We start from the raw sequence: 19,709 nt of genomic DNA, 5'->3' as shown, positions 1-19,709 counted from the left end.
TGTAAAAAACACTGAGTACCAACGGCCTTCCATAGAGTAGTATGCCATATATAGTGCTACTCCTACACTATGCTTTTGGAGGTTTACAATGAGGCTCACACTTGTGGGCACTTACCTGGTATGCACGAAAGGCCCTGACAGTGGTGCTCCCAAAATGGGCCGAGACCCACTTGATGTCCGCTCCGATAGACCACTCTCACTACAGAATCTGAACTATAAGATTCTGGAAAAGGTACTTGTGAACAGGCTGCTCCCCAGACTTAGCTCCTTAGTACATGAAGACCAAAATGGATTCATACCCGGCCCTAATATCTTTCTTAATGACCACCGACTAAAGCGGCTTTTGAGGTTAGACCTGGGGTCTACGTAGATACCGGTAGCAGTCCGCTTGACATTGAGAAGCCTTTCAATACCCTGAGCTGGGATTATTTCTTTGTCACATTGGAGGTGCTACAGGTGGGTCTGGGATACCTGGACTGGCTCAAAAAGCCCTTTATGGAAGTCCTACAGCAAGGGGCAAGACAGGTCAGGTGATATCCGATAGGTCTAATATCTTCTGGGGTACCAGACAGTGTTGCCCCTTTTCCCTGTTGATTTTTGCTCTTGCCTTGGAGCCATTGGCCGGTCAACTGCACACTTAAGGAGCTGAGTTTTTGATTAAGGCACCTGGAACCTATCCTGTGGTCTTCCTATAAAGGGAAGACGATTTGATTTATTTACGAGATATAGCCACCTCTCTGCCATCTTTGAAACTTTTGGAGAGATGTTGGGATTAAAAGTGAATTGGACTAAGTCCTGCCTGTTCCCTGTCTGTCCTATTCCTGAACCTAATAGAAGAGCTTCCTCCTGGGCCTGGCTTCAATGCAACATGACACTTTTAGATATCTGGGCATACAGGTCTACCACTCAGATAAAGACATGATTGAGGGGAACATAAAAAGCACTTGGATCGGTGCACATGTCGCTGCCGTTCTGGACATCTCCCCCCCTATCTCCGGTTGGCCGTTTGGCAATATCAAGGATGCTGGTCCTCCCAAGGATGCTAGATCACTTCTCGCCCCTCCTTCTACCTAGCCAATTCTTTATGGAGCTCAATTCACTGTTGTGGGAACTGATCTGGGGCACGGTGTGATGCTATTAGTTATGTTTGACCAATGACTTTGTGTTTCATCACTGCGCATATTAGTTGCTCAATGTTCACCAGTAGCATATTATGGGGGTCATTCCGACCCTTGCGGTCCAAGACCGCCAGGGCCGGGGCCCACGGAAGCACCGCCAACAGGCTGGCGGTGCTTCCCAGCCCATTCTGACCACGGCGTTAAAGCCGCGGTCAGAGAAGGGAATCCGGCGGTTTCCCGCCGGATTTCCCCTGCATGGGCTGAATCTCCATGGCGGCGCTGCAAGCAGCACCGCCATGGAGATTCCGACCCCCTTCCCGCCATCCTGTTCCTGGCAGTTTTTACCGGCGGGAACGGGTGTCGTGGGGCCCCTGGGGGCCCCTGCACTGCCCATGCCACTGGCCACTGGCATGGGCAGTGCAGGGGCCCCCTAACAGGGCCCCATAAAGATTTTCACTGTCTGCATTGCAGACAGTGAAAATCGCGACGGGTGCAACTGCACCCGTCGAACCCCTGCAACTCCGCCGGCTCCATTCGGAGCCGGCTTCATTGTTGCAGGGCCTTTCCCGCTGGGCCGGTGGGCACTCCTTTGGCGGCGGGCCAGCGGGAAAGCCAGAATGGCCTCCGCGGTCTTTTGACCGCGGAGCGGCCAAATGGCGGTTTCCGCTTGGCGGGCGGTGCCCGCCGCCCGCCAATGTCAGAATGAGGGCCTATATGTTTTGTTCAGTTTAGCCGCCTATTGGCTTTGACATTGCATTAGCCATTACATTCTGTATTCTGCCTATTGGCTTTGACATGCTGTATTCAGTTTAGCTGCCTATTGGCTTTGACATGATATTAGACATCACATTTTGTATTCAGTTTAGCTGCCTATTGGCTTTGACATGATATTAGACATTACATTTTGTATTCAGCTCAGCTGCCTATTGGCTTTGACATGACATTAGACATTACATTTGATATTTAGGTTAGCTGCCTATTGCCTTTAACGTGGAGTTAGACATTACAGTTGAGAATCCAAGCTGTATTTTTCCAAGCTGTGTTTTTGCACAAGATGAACCAAGATGTTTTCTTCACACAGTAGACTAGACCTGATAAGAGAGGGTACATTTGGTGTTTTCCTTTCTGCTCAGGCTTGGGAAGAGGAGGAGTCTAGGAGATCTGGCCAGTCTCCAAAGGCTTGCGTAGTTTTACCGAGTCTGAGAGGAGGGGGCACGCTTTTGTAAGGTTGGCTCGGGCTTCAGAGAATTAGATTGAAATCTGCTGGACTTCGGGCTGGAACTTGGTGCCAGTTGCCAGTCTCCCGTGTGGGTAGATAATCTCTTTCTCGCAGTTGACCGGAGTCATCAACTTGCAGACCCCAGAAAGATGAAGCTGTAAATAGTTTCTCACACGGTGAAGTATTTGTTTTGCTTTGCATTATATATATAACCTGCTGTGTACATTGCAACTGAGAAGTACTGTGATATATTTTGTTTTCATTGCTGCAATACTTTTTGTGCTTGAAATCTATTAATTCGTCTCTCACGAACTTGTGGGTGGGGAAGAATTAACAACAATAAAGGACTTCTTTGAACTCAGAAGTGCATTCTTGATATGTTCTGTAAGCTCTGATACGAGATAAGAAGGAAAGCAGAACACACGGTTGGGCACAGAGTATCCCTCGACAAATTACACCGTCCGCTACAGGACAAGGGTCTGAGAGACCCCCAACTTCGAATTGTACCTATGCTACTGCCAAGTTGTAATGGCCACTGCGGTTACGGGGGACTGCTCCAAGTGGGGAGAGAGCCGCCGTTCAGCACCTGCTGTCTGGGGTTCACATTTACATGTCAATGCCTGGACCTAGTGTCCCTGGTGAGTCACACCAAATAAATGACAGTTGCAAGAAGGAGCTGGCGGAAATATGTCCTGGGCCGAGAGGCCCACCTGCATACTTCCTTTTGATGATGGTTTAGCAGATGGCTGCTCCCCAGAAGATTGTTAAGCATCATGATATGACGTGCTGGAGGGAGGCAGGAGTGATACGGGCTGGAGAGTTTTTTGCAGACACAGTGTTTCGACCCTTCCCAGAGGTTGCTGATACATTTCTTCTACCACCTGGCCACTCTTTGACATACGTGCAATACATTTGCATTGCACTGTGAACTGGAGTGCATGGAACCTATGGAAATATCCCCATTACACATGCTGTCCTATGGTGGCACACGCCTTAAACGCAGCCCTCTTGAGCCATAGACAGACGCCAGACACCAAGCTCAGAAAACAGTGGGTGAAGGCCCTCCAGTCTCAAACAACGAACAATGGATCCAAGCCCTGCAGCAGGGTAAGGTGGTCTTGTGAAACTCCCCATTCCAGTTTACCCAATTCAACTACCTACACCAGACATACCTTACACCCCACTGGATCTCACGTGTGTTCCATAATGCTAACCTAGGGTGTCCTAGATGCACAATTCTAGATGCTGTTTTTTTACACATAGTGTGGGATTGCCCAGGGGCGGGGCAGTTGTGGGGGGAGGCGACAAGAATTACATCGACCCTGGTTGACAGTGTAGTGGTACCCAATCCTGTTTGTTGGGTAATCGTCCCAGGGCTAAAGGTGACAAGTCCCTGCACAGAATCCTGGACCTGGTATTTGTGCTATATAAATGCCGAATCACAACGGCATAGAGATCCCCGGTGCCCCCAGGCACGGCAAACGCACTTTTCACTTTATTGCAATGGTCGAAAGCTGAAGCAGCAGCAATGATGGTGGCCTGAGGGAGAGGGGGAGCTGGTCAAGAACTCGCGACATGGGACATTTACATACAGAACTGGATGCGAAAACCCTGGAGGCAAAGGACAATGTTTAGACGTCCGTAGAGATCAGAGATATAGTGGCTGGGGAGCAGTAGGGCTCAGATGCTCCTATAGTGATTCCCCTGTGGCACAGTGGACTCTGTCAGAATGTCACAAAATGTGTGTGTGATCTTATGGGCAAGATATACAGTTTTGTATAGATGTGCGTTCATGGGGTGAAAGGGGTAGTGGTGCACCAGATTGGTTTTGTTTAAAACGACAATTAAAAAAATGGAAAGAAAAGAAAGCCATGGTTGCTCCTTTCTTGTGGGTAGAATGTGTCTTGGGGGTACGGGTAAACTTATCTTGGTTTTATGGTAGTAAGTGTGGATACTCTTGACTATCCATCTTCTACTACCTGCCTTGGAACCGGCATGATCTTTGTAAGATGTCACAAAGGCTACAGAGACGATTAGATCTGCAAAAAGGCTTGGTTCTGTCTATGTAGTACATAAGAGCTCTCTTGGCATCTAGTGTGTCTAAAGCTCCTTCCGACATTGAGCCTGGTTGCAGAAAGAAGTCTGGGCGTACTATGGTTTGATTACTATGAAGTTACCATTGGAAGGAAATTAGGGTTGGTTCTGAGAATAGCCCTATCTTTGAGAACATGAACAAAAGTCTCTTGTATGGTGAATGCTTACAGCTTCCTAATGGCCTGAGTGATGTTTTGGCATCTAAGAAAGCCACCTTCCCACAAGTAAGTTAAAGTATAAGGAAGTTAAGGGATTAGTCAAATAACCATATACTTTTAAAAAGGTCAGAGCACATGTACTGATCCCTGATCGCAGGAACAAGTGCATTTCAGAGCCATTACATCAGTACCTAGCGTCAAAAGAGGGGCAATATGTGGTATTCAGTACTCAAAATCTGATACGCAGTGTCAATGATCACCTATGACCTAAACTTCCTGCCAGCAGAAAATCATACACGGTGATACTAGTTTTAAAGATACATGTGTTCTCTGATGAAGTTCTTGTTGAAGGGCGAAACGCATTGGCTGGGCTGGATGTATCTATTTTGTGAAGAAGAAACTTTTTTGAAGACTCAACACTATGGCCTCATTATGACATTGGCGGTAAATACCGAATACCGCTGCGGTGACTGCCGCCAACATACCGCCACAGAGGCGAACATCCGTCCGCAAGATTATGACACATACACACAAAACCCACAGAAACCAGTCACAACCACAAATTCACCAGACCCACTGAATGCGATAAACTGTCGGAACTAGCTCCCGTTACGCCAAACAACACCCTCCAAATAATGACCCACGAATCACCACAGCGGACAATCAACGGCGGTCAACCATTGGGGGTGCATACCGCCAAGGCGGGAATGTCCACCCAAATACAAAACAAGACAAAATTGGTAAGAACAAAAAAAAAAAAACTGACACAATTACACACACCCACCAGCGGCACTATAAAACACCCCCTCACAAACCTTTGCAAACACGCGAAGACCGCCACACCTTGCCACATCAATCCAAGAGACAACTGCACTCACATACTGTAGGAGGCTGGCCTGGCTTGTAGTGGGTACCAGAGGTACTTACACCTTGTGCCAGGTCCAGTTATCCCTTATTAGTGTAGAAGTGGTGTTTCTAGCAGCTTAGGCTGATAGAAGGTAGCTATGGCAAAGCAGCTTAAGCTGAACTAGGAGACATGTAAAGGGCCTACTATACCACTGGTGTCATATGCACAATATCATAAGAAAACACAATACACAGAAGTACTAAAAATAAAGGTACTTTATTTTTATGACAATATGCCAAACGTATCTCAGTGAGTACCCTCAGTATGAGGATAAGTTATATACACGAGATATATGTACACAAACCAAACTTAGGTAAGTAATAGCAAGAAAGGTAATGCAAACAGTGTAGAATTACAATAGATTGCAAAAGGAGCACATAGGTATAGGGGCAACACAAACTATATACTCCAAAAGTGGAATGCGAACTACGAATGGACCCCAAACCTATGTGAGCTTGTAGAGGGTCGCTCGGACTGTAAGAAAACTGTGAGGGTTAGAAAATTAGCCCACCCTAAGACCCTGAAAGGTAGGTGTAAAGTGCACCTACTACCCCCAGAGAGCACAGAAGTCATGATAGGGGGATTCTGCAGGAAGAACAAACACCAGCAATGCAACAACAGTGGATTTCTGGACCTGAGTACCTGTAAGACAAGGGAACCAAGTCCAATAGTCGTGACAGTGTCGAGAGTGGGCAGGAGCCCAGGAAATGCCAGCTGAAGGTGCAAGGAAGCTGCCACCTGTTGGAAGAAGCTTGGAGTTCTGCAAGAAAGAAGAGGACTAGGAACTTCTCCTTTGGAGGATGGATGTCCCACGTCGCGATGAAGTTTGCAGAGGTGTTCCCACGCAGAAAGACCGCAAACAAGCCTTGCTAGCTGCAAGGGTCGCGGTAGAGGTTTTTAGGTGCTGCTGTGGCCCAGGAGGGACCAGGATGTCGCCACTTGGAGGAGGAGACAGAGGGGGCGCCCAGCAACTCAGGGAGCCCTCACAGAAGCAGGCAGCACAGGCAAAAGTACCTGAATAGGCACTTAGAAGAAAAGTGAACCGGAGTCCACCCGAAGTCACAAAAGGGAGTCCCCTGACGCCGGAGGACAACTCAGAAGGTTGTGCACAGCAGGAAGGAGTGTCGGGACCCAGGCTTGGCTGTGCATGAAGGAAATCCTGGAAGAGTGCACAGGAGCCGGAGCAGCTGCAAATCACGCGGTACCCAGCAATGCAGTCTAGCGTGGGGAGGCAAGGACTTACCTCCACTACAAGCCAGGCCAGCCTCCTACAGTAACGCAATGCAGTAATACATCTGGGCTTTAGTCATACGTTGGGGTGTGGTATCCTGCAGTAACTTCGCTGTATACAGTGGTACATGGCGATGACAATGCAGTATATGATTGGCTAAAGGCTCTCTTTACAGAATTAAAAGGTAGCCATATTATTTTTACTACACTTTGGATTCTGGGTTAGGCCCCTAGATGTAGGTAAGTAATAGGTTTTATCATTGTTTTCTACCGATTAGCACTTTATTGAAGTGCTGATATATATGGAAATGTATTAATAAATTTATTTTTTACAAACTTTACGGAGTACCACGGTAGTGCCTAGCGAATACCGTGTTTTTTAAAAAACATTTTTTTTTACTTGTTTGAAATAGTGCTGTAATGTGTCGTATTATTGCGGTACTCCAAACTTTTTTTTGTAAAAAATTAATTATGTAAAAAATGTTAAATACACTGTAGTACTAAATGCGTGGAATATAGTATAGTACAGTGTATTTGTAAATTTTGAACAAATGTATTAAAAACAAAATCAGTCCTGCGGTACTCCCTGTGATACGCTGTATTTTTTTTAAAATATATATTTCTTTTGAAATATATAGAAACTTAGAAATAATTTACCCTACCTATTACCACTTTAAAAAGTGGTAGCATGTAGGGAAAACATATAAAACCTAATACATACGTATTTTGAGCTTCCAACCCACAACTCAGACAAAATGTACTTAACACAAGATGGTTGCTACTAACTTTTGCAAAGGCAGCAATTAGCCAAGTTTATAATGCTTTGTCATTGGCATGTACTGCTGTACTTTCATGAAATTTTGCGAAACTACAGCAACAACTGATATCTCTAAGTTAAAATACCTTTTAACTTTAAAAATACTTGCCTTGTGTAAATCCAACCGGGCGTTTGCCCGCTACATGTAAATAAAAAGTCCATGGAAAATATACTGGTGCCAAAACATGTTATCGGCCCCCCGCCTTTTTTCGATGGATCCTCTTGATGAATCTCTTCAAAGGTTTGCATTGTCTGCCAAAGTAGAAAAAGGTGTAGATCTTCAAACTGTCATACAGGTTTGTCAAACAATCCCACTAGGCTGTCTTACCCAGAATGCCACTCTTTAGTGAAGATTTTCCTCATACGTCTGTAATGGAAACTTTTGGAATCTGCATGGATCCATCCAGTAGTCCCACAAACCTCCCTATAAAAAACGGTACTCCACTTGTGTGGCTGGGCCTGACGTCCATGCCAGGACCAGATCAAACCAGGGACCATGGGAAATCAATATGTACACCACCGTCACAATCCCCGCTACAGACCACAGTGCACTTACCGTACATCACGGTCACAGTGTCCGGCAGGCTGCTGTGATACACCTCATATCTGTACATTTTCTCATCATCTCCTTCCTGAACTTCCACTGTTGCCCTGACCTGGTAGGTTCCGTCAGGGTTTGGCATGATGTCCCTCGACTCCCAGGGAATCTCTACACCATTCCTGACCCATTTCACCTCAATTTCTCTGGGATAAAATCCATACGCGTAGCCGGTGAGGAAGGTGTGATCGCTGGTCTTTCTTCGTGTAACCGCTGCTTGAGGGGCAACTGCAAGGAAACGCAATAACTACAATTACACAACAATCACAGCATTGGGATTTACCCAGTACGTTATTTGGAATTACGTACCTGTAATACTTTTTCTCTAGCACATGCTTTGAATACCCCTTCATGACACTTCCAGGACCCCATGTGCACCCGCACAGAGGAGGAACCTGGGTAGAGGGGCTGGTAGGAGAAGCATCACCACAGCCATCTCGGGTCACAGCCCCAACTACACTGGTAGCTCCATCCGACAGAATACTGAGGGTGCTACTAGAAGCTCAAGGAAAGGACCAAAGAAGGGCTCCCTGACTGCATATTTCCTGCCTCTGTACCTTGGCTGTGACAAATGGGGCTAAGTTTAAGGTTTGGGTAAAACGTCTTGAGGAGGAGTGACTGCATCAGATAAGATGTTACTAGCTCAAGATGACCCCAAGAAAGGGGTGAGACACATCAACAGAAGGGTGAAGTGTGACAACGGGGAAAGTCATCAAATGCACCAGTACACAGGAACAACCTGGGAGGTTGGTCCTTGCGATGATATTTAGAGTAGCGAGTGAACAGACGCACACACCTACAACTATAAGTAAAAAACTCACACCATGGTGAGTAGAAATGTCACAAGAATAACAAACCTGCACCTACAACTATGAATAATAAACTGACACAACCATGAGTAATAAACTCACAAATGAGAATAAACCTACATTTACAACTAATAAATCCAGACCGACCATTAATTTATCTCTGTTTATCTAATTTGTAGCGCACAGCAATATCCATCCGAGTTTCCTTTTGTTGGGATGATTCTGGTAGTTGTCAGAAGACAAGATGCAATGAAGAAGCAATAGAATGTATGTCTGTATGAGGCACAGATGAGATGCACAACCCTTGCTCATCTCTATCAAGAACAGCAAATTATGATTAATCATTAAAACCTTTCCTGAGCACCCTCAAAATAAACTCCCACCACAGCGTGAGATCTACCTTGAGACAGAGTGAGTGCATGCACACAAACCAGATTACATCACACATTTACTGAGGGATCACATGTTCCTTCTACAGCTTCTGCAACACAAGCAGCAAGGGAGGCTGAATACCACCACAGCAACCACAAGACCCCTGGTCCAGCGTATGTCGTTCGTGAGTATCCACACTCCACCAACACCCTGCAATATTGAAGCTCTACTCTGGAATAAAAAAAAAGTAAAAGTGATGTGTGTAATGCTCGAATTAATCTCAGCCACTGGTAATTATTTGGGCTGCACTTTTGCACCCACCAATCCACTTCATACAGAAGCCAGCAATATGCAAATTATCCACGGTCTGGCTCCAGCAGGATAGGTTCAGCCCGAACTGCCAGGAAAGTTCCCTTCTGAACTGGAACTTGCGCAACCCCAGACCAAAAACTTCATTTAGAGCAGTGACTCAAGAGTCAAATACAGAAACAGAATGGACACATCCAACATTTCTATCTTAACCCCTTCTGTGTGTTGGACGTCGGGTGGGCGTGTGCGTAGGATAGCTACCGGCCATCCTGGCACATAACCACAGGGGAAGCGCTGGTGTTCCCCCATGGGCCACCCATCTATAACCCCCCCACCACGGATGGCAGCGAAATCGCTTCTGCTGCCACCCGATGACCACCCCTCCCCCCCACGGCATCTGATGACATTGGCACACACAGCGCAACAACGTCATCAAGAGCAGTAGAGGAGTTAGAGGTACGTTTTTCCTCAGGGAGTGGGTTCAGGAGAGCAAAGAGTCATCGGGTGAAGGGAAAGAGCTTTTCCTTTCCTCCAATGTCTCTTTGCAGTGCATTCCTGCTGCACGATCGCACATGGAACTGCTATCGTGCAGCAGGAATTCCCACTGGGCCACCATGGATTTTGTGATGCTTTTTATTTTTGGATCTTTGTTGTTTTAGGGAGCAGCCCCTTGAGCAAGGGTTGCTCTCCTTTAGGGGTTACATGTTTTGGCTGTTTCTGCCCCCCCTTGCGGGAAAATTAGCAAAGATGTGATGGCGGTGTCAATTGACTGGCGCTTGTCTGTCTGTCTGTCTGCTTGGATTGGCACTTGGTGGGTGCTTTGCTGGTGGTATGCTTAGACTGGCGTTCCGCTGGCACTGACATGCACTGGCACTCGGCTGGTGGTATGTGTGAGCTGGAGCTTGGCTGGTGGTGTGTGTGAGCTGGTGCTTGGCTGGTGGTGTGTGAGTAGTTAGTTGTTTGTTGCTGGTCACTACACACACCGCTAGCCAAATGCCAGTCCACACACTCCATCAGCTGGTGTGATTGCTGTGTCAGGAATGTGGGCTTATGAAGGTGATGAGCCCCTGAATGGCTCTATCGATGTGTGCAGTAATGTGCTGGATCCGCGGCATGAATGGTCTTGTGTGCGTCACATATGAAAGGTGTGTGAATGGACTGTAAAGAGGTTGGTGCATTAGTGCATTTTTACAGCTCACAAGCTGTGAGTCATTAGTTTAGTTTTTTAACCTTTCAATTATTCACAGTGGATTTCATTTTTTTGTGAAATCTCTTGTTAATACCATTTTACGTTCTGAACCTTCACTCCCCCTTGTGCCGAATCCAACCAGTATGTGCGTGTACCAATAAAAAGAGTGAGAAGAGAGAGCTCGCTCACCTTCCCAAATTACTATCAACAACCACCAGAAGCAAGCACACTACCAAGTCTATTACTTCTGTGATGTCCCACACTCAAATTATGAAAATTACTGTTTCTTACCTTTGTCCAAGGGTGCCATGATTAAAAACGTACCATAATGCACACCAAAACGGTAGGTAGCTACAAGACAATTTTATTGCACTTCTCCTCTCCGTTGGAAATTCAACTCACAAAAAAAACTAGGGGTGTGGAATTTAATAAAAACATCTACTTGTCCATGTGACAGGTTGCTTCATAAATCTACTTGTCCTGTAAAAACTCTACTTGTCCCTTTGGTGCCATTTAATACGGCAAAAAACGATGGCAGCAGTCTCACTATATACGAGCTCTGATAATAGCCTCTGATTGTGCCAGGAATAGTATTATAGTTTAGCAGTTTCCTTATTTTGCCACCTTTCGGCAGATCTATATACTAGAGCTGGAGGAAACAGTAAGCAATAGTTCCAGGGTTGGAATGCCTTTGAATTTGAGTAAACCTACTAACTTGCATGTTTTAAGGATTTTCACCAGCTCGTCTCTAATCCTTTCCCATATTGAGAAAGGCTGGAAATTTACTCCTGAGAAGGGCAGAAGTAGAAGTTCTTCCAAAGTTGGGAAAAAAGTGGTTGGAGGGAAAATAAACTTGTAAACAGTCAATAGAGATTTCAATGAGCAAAACTACATGTGCACATTTGCTCATGCTGAAATACAGTTCACAAATATTTTTTAGGAGTACGATATTCTGATCTTATTCTGTAAATTCTTGTGAATTCATGAAAGCCATAATTCTGCACTAATGCAAAGACATATACCATGGGTGCACTTTTGTGGCTTTCTTTAGGAATTGGGCCCATAACTAGCTCTGGAGTTAACCCAGACCTCTTGTTTTTATTAAAATTCTATTTCTCTCTCTATCGATCGATTATCTGGCTGTACTGTGAGTGACACATAATACCTGAATCACCATTTTTTTTACTGGTTTGTGGCTATCAACCCTTCTTTTCCTTTCTGACCTAATCATTTGTTCTCTTTTTTCATTTTTTCATTTCACTCCAGATTTAACTCCTGCCCAGACTTGGTATTTACCCAAGATGTGCAGAACAATGTGTTGGGTTTCCTCCTTATAAGCAGTTGAAATGGTGAGATACCTGTGATGGTGTGAGGCGTCAATCTATAGTTCTTTATCTTACACAATAATTATCTTTTCCAACACTCATTGTTTGCTATGGCTCTTTGCGTTGTCTCTTTTAACACTCTGTTCAGCCTCTCCGCCATGCTGCTTGTCTCCCGGTGGTGCAGAGTTGATTTCTTGTGCTTGATGCCTCGGTCCCTAAGGTACTTCTCCATGCTGTGAGACACCAGCTGGACCCGACTGTACGTTAGAGTGGAGGTGGGAAACCTCTCCCTTTCAAACACTTGTTCAAGAACATTTTTCACATTTTGTGTTTCCACAGAGTTGGTTATTCGCCCCTTAGGCCACCTTGAATACATATCTATAAGCACAATTACATATTTGTCTGTATTAGAGTGTTTTATCGAGCCCAGGATGTCCATAGCAACCTCAAGCCAAGGTTCATTTGGTATATCTCTCACCTTCATAGGCTGAGCTCTGCACATGAGCGTTTTATCAGCATTGGTACACTCTACACATTCTCTTACACATCTCTCAACCTGAATGTCCATGCCCGGCCACCAATACATCAAGCTGAGTCTCTCCTTTGTTTTTGATAATCCTGGATGACTCATGTGCTAACAATATCGGACCTTCTCTGAAAGATTTTGTAGGAACTAATCTAGTCCCACTCAAAACCACTTCTCCCTGTAAAGACAATTCATTCTTGACTCTCCAAAGCCCACACAATTGAGCATAATTCTTCTACTTTCTTTGTCTCCCACAGACACCCTATTATGGTAACTTGTTTTATCTATAGTAATAACTTCAGTGAGTGAGGGATTGTCCTTTTGCCAAAATGATTCTTTCGCCTTTCCTATATTACATCCCAACATGAATTGATCTCTCAATCGTTCCTCCTTGTTCCTCCCAAACATTGAGGCTACCTTTCACAGCCCAGTTATCTATTCTTCTACTGACTCACCAGATCTTTGTCGTCGCTTGCCAAACTGATACTTCTCTAAAACTGTAGATACTTTGGGTAAATAGTGTAAATCTATTTTTTTAAGGCAAATCTAATAGTCATTTAAATCATGTGATTCATCAGGTGTAAGCTCAGGTAAATTTTCAAACACTTCTTGCCCCTCAGAACCTAAACAATGCATCAGTAAAGACATTTTCCGCTCTGCACTGAAAGAAGTGCTGCATGCCGTTGCATTATCCGCAAACAGACACTTCCATTTTGTCCACCGTATTGGTCGTTCATAAGGACTCATTAAAAAATTCATATTCCATATTCCACACTAAACCACAACTAGTTAGTCATTAGTATTCCTCATGTAGTGTGCTACATTTGGCACACTATCAAGCTCTATTGCCTAGTCTTTTTTCTAATTATCATATGGATTACACCTTTCGTCCAATTAATGGGAAATCCATTACAAGGTTTTTTTTTTATCGGTTGACTCATCTACGTGGGTTCTCATCCTTCACACGTTTTGGACTCTTTTCCTCTGAAGGGGTTTATGGACCATACCCCTTAACTTGAGTTCCCACACTTAAAATAATTTTTATAGGGCAATCAGGAAGGGAATTTTGGACCTTTCTTATAAGATAAGATTTGCTTTTTAGCTACCTTCCTGCAACGCTGCGTAATTACATACAGAATTTCAATAAATCATTCATAAATTTGTCCTTGAATACGACCATGGCGAATCAATCAAATAGACGGGAACTACGCAACAGCAAGTTGGATCAAGTTTTCAGTACCTCAGGTGCTGGCACAAAAAGACTTAGGCGGTCATTACAACCCTGGCGGTTGGCGGAGAAGTGGCGGTAAGACCGCAAACAGGCAGTAAAAAAAACGGAATTATGAGCGTGGCGGTTACCGCCGCGGTCAACCGCCACTTCACCATTCCGACCGCCATGGCGGTCATGACCGCTGGGCTGGAGGTTGCGGTCTCCACCCCGACGGTCGTCACTAGACCGCCAATGGTATCAGGACCCTGCATACCGCCATGGTTTCGGGCGGTTGGGAACCGCCATGAGATCCATGGCGGTAGGCACTATCAGTGCCAGGGAATTCCTTCCCTGGCACTGATAGGGGTCTCCCCCACCCCCGCTAGCACCCACGAGTCCTCCCCCACACCCCCCACCCCCCTGCCACCCTCCAAAGGTGGTACAAACCCCCTCCCCACCCTAACATGCACATACATGCACCCCTACACACACACATACACCACGAGAACACATACCCGCACACATACAGTCAGACATGCACACCGACCGACCCGCACACATTTCCCTTACACACAGCACCCCCGCACGCATACACGTACTCACACTCCCCCTCTACAGACTCACACGCACACCCCCATGCATGCACACAACACACATCATCCCCCACCCCCTCCCCTAACGGACAATCAACTTACCTTGCGCGTTGGTCCTCCGGGAGGGGACGGGATCCATGGGGATCAAGAACACCGTCACCAGAACATCGCCACACCGAATCATGGGATGTGTTCTGTTGACGTGGCGGTGGAGGTTGAGCAGCCTCCACTTTCCCGCCGACCGCCGGTATGGCTGCTGGCGGCTTTCCGTACAGAAAATGACGGAAGGCTGCCAGCGGTCATAATACGCGGCGTGGAAGACCGCCACCACTGGCGGTCTTCACTGCGGCAGTAACTTGGCGGTCTTGCGAAAAGACCGCCAATGTTGAAATGAGGGCCTTAATTCCCCTAATCCGATGTTGGCAAAAATTACCTTTCTAGCACTGGAATGAGCCTTAAAAAAAGAAACTTTAAAATGGTGGGAAGCAGTCTCACTCAAAAAGTATCTGGAACATGACCTGATTCCACGAGGCCTCAGAATTGTAATCTTTCCTCCGACAGATACCGCGTCGCAAGAAAGACTCCAACAATGGGAAGCCAATCTACAGATGGCCTCCAACAATATGATTTGTCAATTAATAGAGATAGCCCAGGAGGAATTTGAGAAATATCGAGAGGAAGTTGATATCAACAAACGTATTGAGGAAGCCAACTGGGGTGACATCTCGGTAAAAAACTATGAGATTCTCAATAACATCATAGCTCATTATGAAGAAGACATTATTCAGAGGAAAAATAGAAAATTCAGACGTGATCTAACTGACTATCAATTAGGTAGAGTGTACACCTTTGGGAAACAATTTGGCAACATCAAGAATCCTAATCCAGCTACAGAATTACCTAGTTGCTCGGAAACCATTCCCTCGTCAGATATTGAATCATCAGAAGAAATTGACAAACGTCTACCCAGTAAGCCAAATGTAAATTTTTCAGAGGAAGTCAGAACACACCGCCTTGGTACCACACAAGACAATCGCACAAGACCACCAGGTACTACAACGGAAGAACCAAAACAGACAGGTATACAGACAAGAACTCGAAGCAAGGAAGCAAAACATCGAGAACAGATAAAGACTTGGTTGTCAATCTTTCTGATATCACTCTATCGTCTGCCCAAACTGAAATACCTAATAAGGGATTATCATTCTGCCCAACAAATCGCTGGGACCTTGTTCAAACAAAAATGTATCCTTTTAAGTTTATCCAGAAACTTAAACTTAAGTCCTTTTTTTCCACTACAGCTTCTAACCGGTCTTTACTTCAACCATCACAGATTTCAAGTGACTTCACAGCCAAAGACTTAGAAGCAATATGCCTATTAAGTAACCTTTCCAACACTGAAGAACAACACTTATCAATTAATGAAATAGCCTAGGAACTAGGTTTTGAGATCTCATCATACAAATCATTTGATCTCCCTATCAAATCTACTTTCACTCCGACTTTGTCTGCTGGCAATTCAATAGATCTCTTTTCTACTGCAATAACTCAAGACCTGGACAAAGAGTATCGTAAATATATTAAGAGACAACAATACTTACCATCAAATATAAACACTCAACAAAAAATGGCAATTGATCAACTAAAAATGGAGATTGTATGACGAAACAACGACTTCAAAAACAACTACTGCCTTAACAACGAGGTCGGAACACCGACCTCGTTGCTACTACTAATGATTTTACCACGAATGCCTTAACAACGATATTTCGTTGTAAAGGCATTCCTGATAAAATCATTAGCAATAGGCACCATTCACCCTACATCCCTCACCCCACCCCCCCAACCCCACCCCAAAACCTAAAACCCCCTGACTCCCCACCCACTCCCCAAAACCAAAAACGCCCCACCCCCCCCAACCCCACCCCAAAACCTAAAACCCCCTGACCCCCCACCCACTCCCCAAAACCAAAAAAGCCCCACCCCCCCAACCCCATCCCAAAACCTAAAACCCCCTGACCCCCCACCCACTCCCCAAAACCAAAAACGCCCCACCCCCCCCAACTCCACCCTAAAACCTAAAACCCCCTGACCCCCCACCCACTCCCCAAAACCAAAAACGCCCCACCCCCCCAACCCCACCCTAAAACCTAAAACCCCCTGACCCCCCCACCCACTCCCCAAAACCAAAAACGCCCCAACCCTACCCTAAAACCCCCTGACCCCCCACCCCCTCCCCAAAACCTAAACCCACCACTTACCTTCGCCAACTCCCTTCTTTGTACCTTAACCACGCATGTTTGTTGTTCAGAACATATGTAGTTAAGGCACAAAAAAACGGAGTCGTGGTTAAAAAAAACGTTGCGCTTACGTTACCCACAACTTTCAGAAAAAAAAAGTCGTAAAAAAGGATGTTTCCCAAAAATTGATAGTACAGTTGTTATCAAAGAAGCTGACAAGGGAGGAAATATAGTCATTCTTAACAAAGAAGACTATCTACATGAAATTCACAGTCAAATTAATGATACAACATATTATAAAAAGCTTCTCTCAAATCCCACGCATGAGATTCAAAAGAAGCTTAAAGATCTGTTAGATATCTGGCATTCTAAACAAATTATCTCGTCTGAAGAACGAAATTTCCTTTTCATACAAAATCCTACAATCCCTACTTTATATGTATTACCAAAAATACAAAAAGGAGACAACCCCCCTAAAGGCAGAACTATCATCTCAGGAACTAATTCTATCTGCTACAACCTGGGCACTCTCATAGACTCTGAAGTACAACCAATCATGCAAAACTTACCATCTTTCATAAAAGACACTAAGGACATTCTACAAAAACTGCAAAACAATGACTGGCAGTTTGATGACATTTTAGCCACAATAGACGTGGTAAGTCTCTACACCTCTATTCGACATCAAGATGGAACAGAAGCAGTGAAAAGTTGTCTTTCCACAAGATCGGCCCAATATACAGAAAGCAATAAAATGATAATCGAGTTGCTCTCGTTCTTTCTTCAGAATAACTTTTTTCTTTTTGATGGTCATTTCTATCTTCAACTCCAAGGGACAGCAATGGGAGCCAAGTTTGCTCCTCCATACGCATGTATCCTTATGGGAGCCATAGAAAGATTTTGGCACTGGAATGATAAATTTGAACATTTTTCCCAGCATATAATCTTTTGAGGTCGCTATATAGATGACATTTTGCTAATTTGGCAAGGTCAAGAACCTGTACTTCAACCCTTTCTGGAATCTCTCACACCTAACCAATGGAATATTGACAAAACCTATCAATTTTCTAGAACTACAATTGAATACTTAGACGTAACCCTATACATCAAGAATGATCAATTACACACCCGTCTCCATAGAAAGAAGACTGCAGCAAACTCAATTTTACATGCTTCCAGCTGTCATCCATCTAGCAGCATCCTTAATATCCCGGCAGGAGAGTTCAGGAGAGCAGGACTGAACTGCAGCGACATGGCTCACTACGAGAAAGTCTCTTCTGAAATTATCCAACGTCTGTCTACCAGAGGGTATAATACCCCAAACCTAAATAAGCTTAAGGAACACTATGCTAAATCAGACCGCAACACAATGCTCAACAAGTCAAAACTTCAGATAAGAACCCTGTGATTCGTTTCATCACTGATTACCATAATGGGCACTACCTGATTCGGAAAATACTTTGTAAGCACTGGTATTTGCTGCATAATAACCCTTCCATTAATCAATATCTTCCGCCCTATCCCCAAATGGGTTTCAGAAGAGCTTCAAATCTTAAGGACAAACTTTGTTCCTCTTTCTACTATGACTCATCTTCCAAACAGAGTGCGTTACCAAGACCTAAGGGCTTTTATAGTTGCACTAAGTGTTCAATTTGTAAACTTGGTCTTTCAAAATCTAAATCCGTTATGATTAATGACCAGGTGTTTATGATTCGAGATTTCATCAACTGTGATAGCACTAATACTGTCTATATCATCATTTGCCCTTGTAAAAAAGCCTACGTTGGGAGCACGATCCGGGCCCTGAAGATTCAGATAGAAGAACACTATTGCAATATACAAAAAAATGACATTAAACTTCCTTTGGTGGAACACTTTCGTGAACATCATCCTAATGATCGCACATTTACCTTCTGTGGCCTCATACAATGAAACCCCATCCCAGAGGGGGCAATCTGGAACTCCAATTACGCCAAAATGAAAGTTGCCTCATAATCCGTTATGACACAGTACGGAGAGGACTGAACAAAGACTCGGAATGGCACTTCTGGTTGCACTAATTAATACTGTGGGAGATTCCCCTTAGGAAGAAGACTGACAACTTGATAATACTGTTTGTACCAATTACATTGCTTCCCATGTTATATAATGTTATAAATGTTATATATATTCATTATTGCATTTCTTCTATTTAAATCAGATCTACATAACATTTCTGACTGTTTTCATTCTTTTGATCTCTTTAAAACTGCTATAACTATATTTCTTTTCGATCATTATCTCTTATGACTATTTTTCATCAAGAGTTAATTAGTTCAAAATGACTTCTCCACATAGGTACCGAATTATTTAACTTTCAGCAGTTTTTCTTTGCCTCCCATTACTCAGGTTGTAGATCATTTTCACATAATGAAATACTTCACCTTTTATTTACCTCTGCCCTGGGGCACCACCCCCTTCCTAAGTATGATCCACTGGCCGTTCTGTTCGTTTTTTCAATTTCTGTTAATTTTGACCTTTACTTGCAGAAACAAATATCCTTTCATCTATTCTTATTTAGTTTTTATTTTATCTTATCATTTTCGGGTCTTGTGGCCCGTTCTAACATAGCGCCTGTTATTATTTTTTTGACATTCCAGACTTTATGGCTCTAAAAAGAAAAGAACGACTAAGCTAGTGTAGAACAGTCTACATTAAAACGTGCATATGCGTGGAGTAACTTCTCCAAGTTGGCGTACTCGGCAAACTGCTGCCGGTTTTTCTCTCAGCCTACTCCCTCCCGGTATTCGGGTAAGTTTCAGCACCCTTTTCATAGAGTTAGTGTAATATCGAGCACGTAGACTATATTTTTGGATTTCTAATATTTTGACAGGAAATTGTGGTCTGCTTTTCAAATTATTAAATTGGAGTAACTGTATAACATCGGCTTAAGAGACATTGTCCCATTGTGCAATGACCATGTGAAGAACAGCCTCATTAATGGCTCTCTTATTAT

The 19,709-nt window shown here is 44.4% G+C and overlaps 1 protein-coding gene across 3 annotated transcripts in view; it reads right to left on the bottom strand.

The window, feature by feature from the left end:
- The window catches only part of LOC138301431 (saoe class I histocompatibility antigen, A alpha chain-like), a 290,409-nt gene that overhangs the window by 163,051 nt on the left and 107,649 nt on the right, over positions 1-19,709 (bottom strand). For all 3 annotated transcript variants that reach the window (XR_011205105.1, XM_069241923.1, XM_069241922.1), the window contains exon 4: positions 8,100-8,369. Coding sequence is in view for 2 of the 3 variants with exons in the window: in XM_069241923.1 (XP_069098024.1) it covers positions 8,100-8,369 (270 nt within the window). In the remaining variant the exon portion in view is untranslated. The remainder of the gene's footprint in view (positions 1-8,099; positions 8,370-19,709) is intronic.

The sequence above is a fragment of the Pleurodeles waltl genome, chromosome 6 (assembly GCF_031143425.1).
Source record: "Pleurodeles waltl isolate 20211129_DDA chromosome 6, aPleWal1.hap1.20221129, whole genome shotgun sequence".
Lineage (NCBI taxonomy): Eukaryota > Metazoa > Chordata > Amphibia > Caudata > Salamandridae > Pleurodeles > Pleurodeles waltl.
Note: the sequence above shows the minus strand (reverse complement) of the source record. Positions and strands in the feature narration are given on the sequence as shown.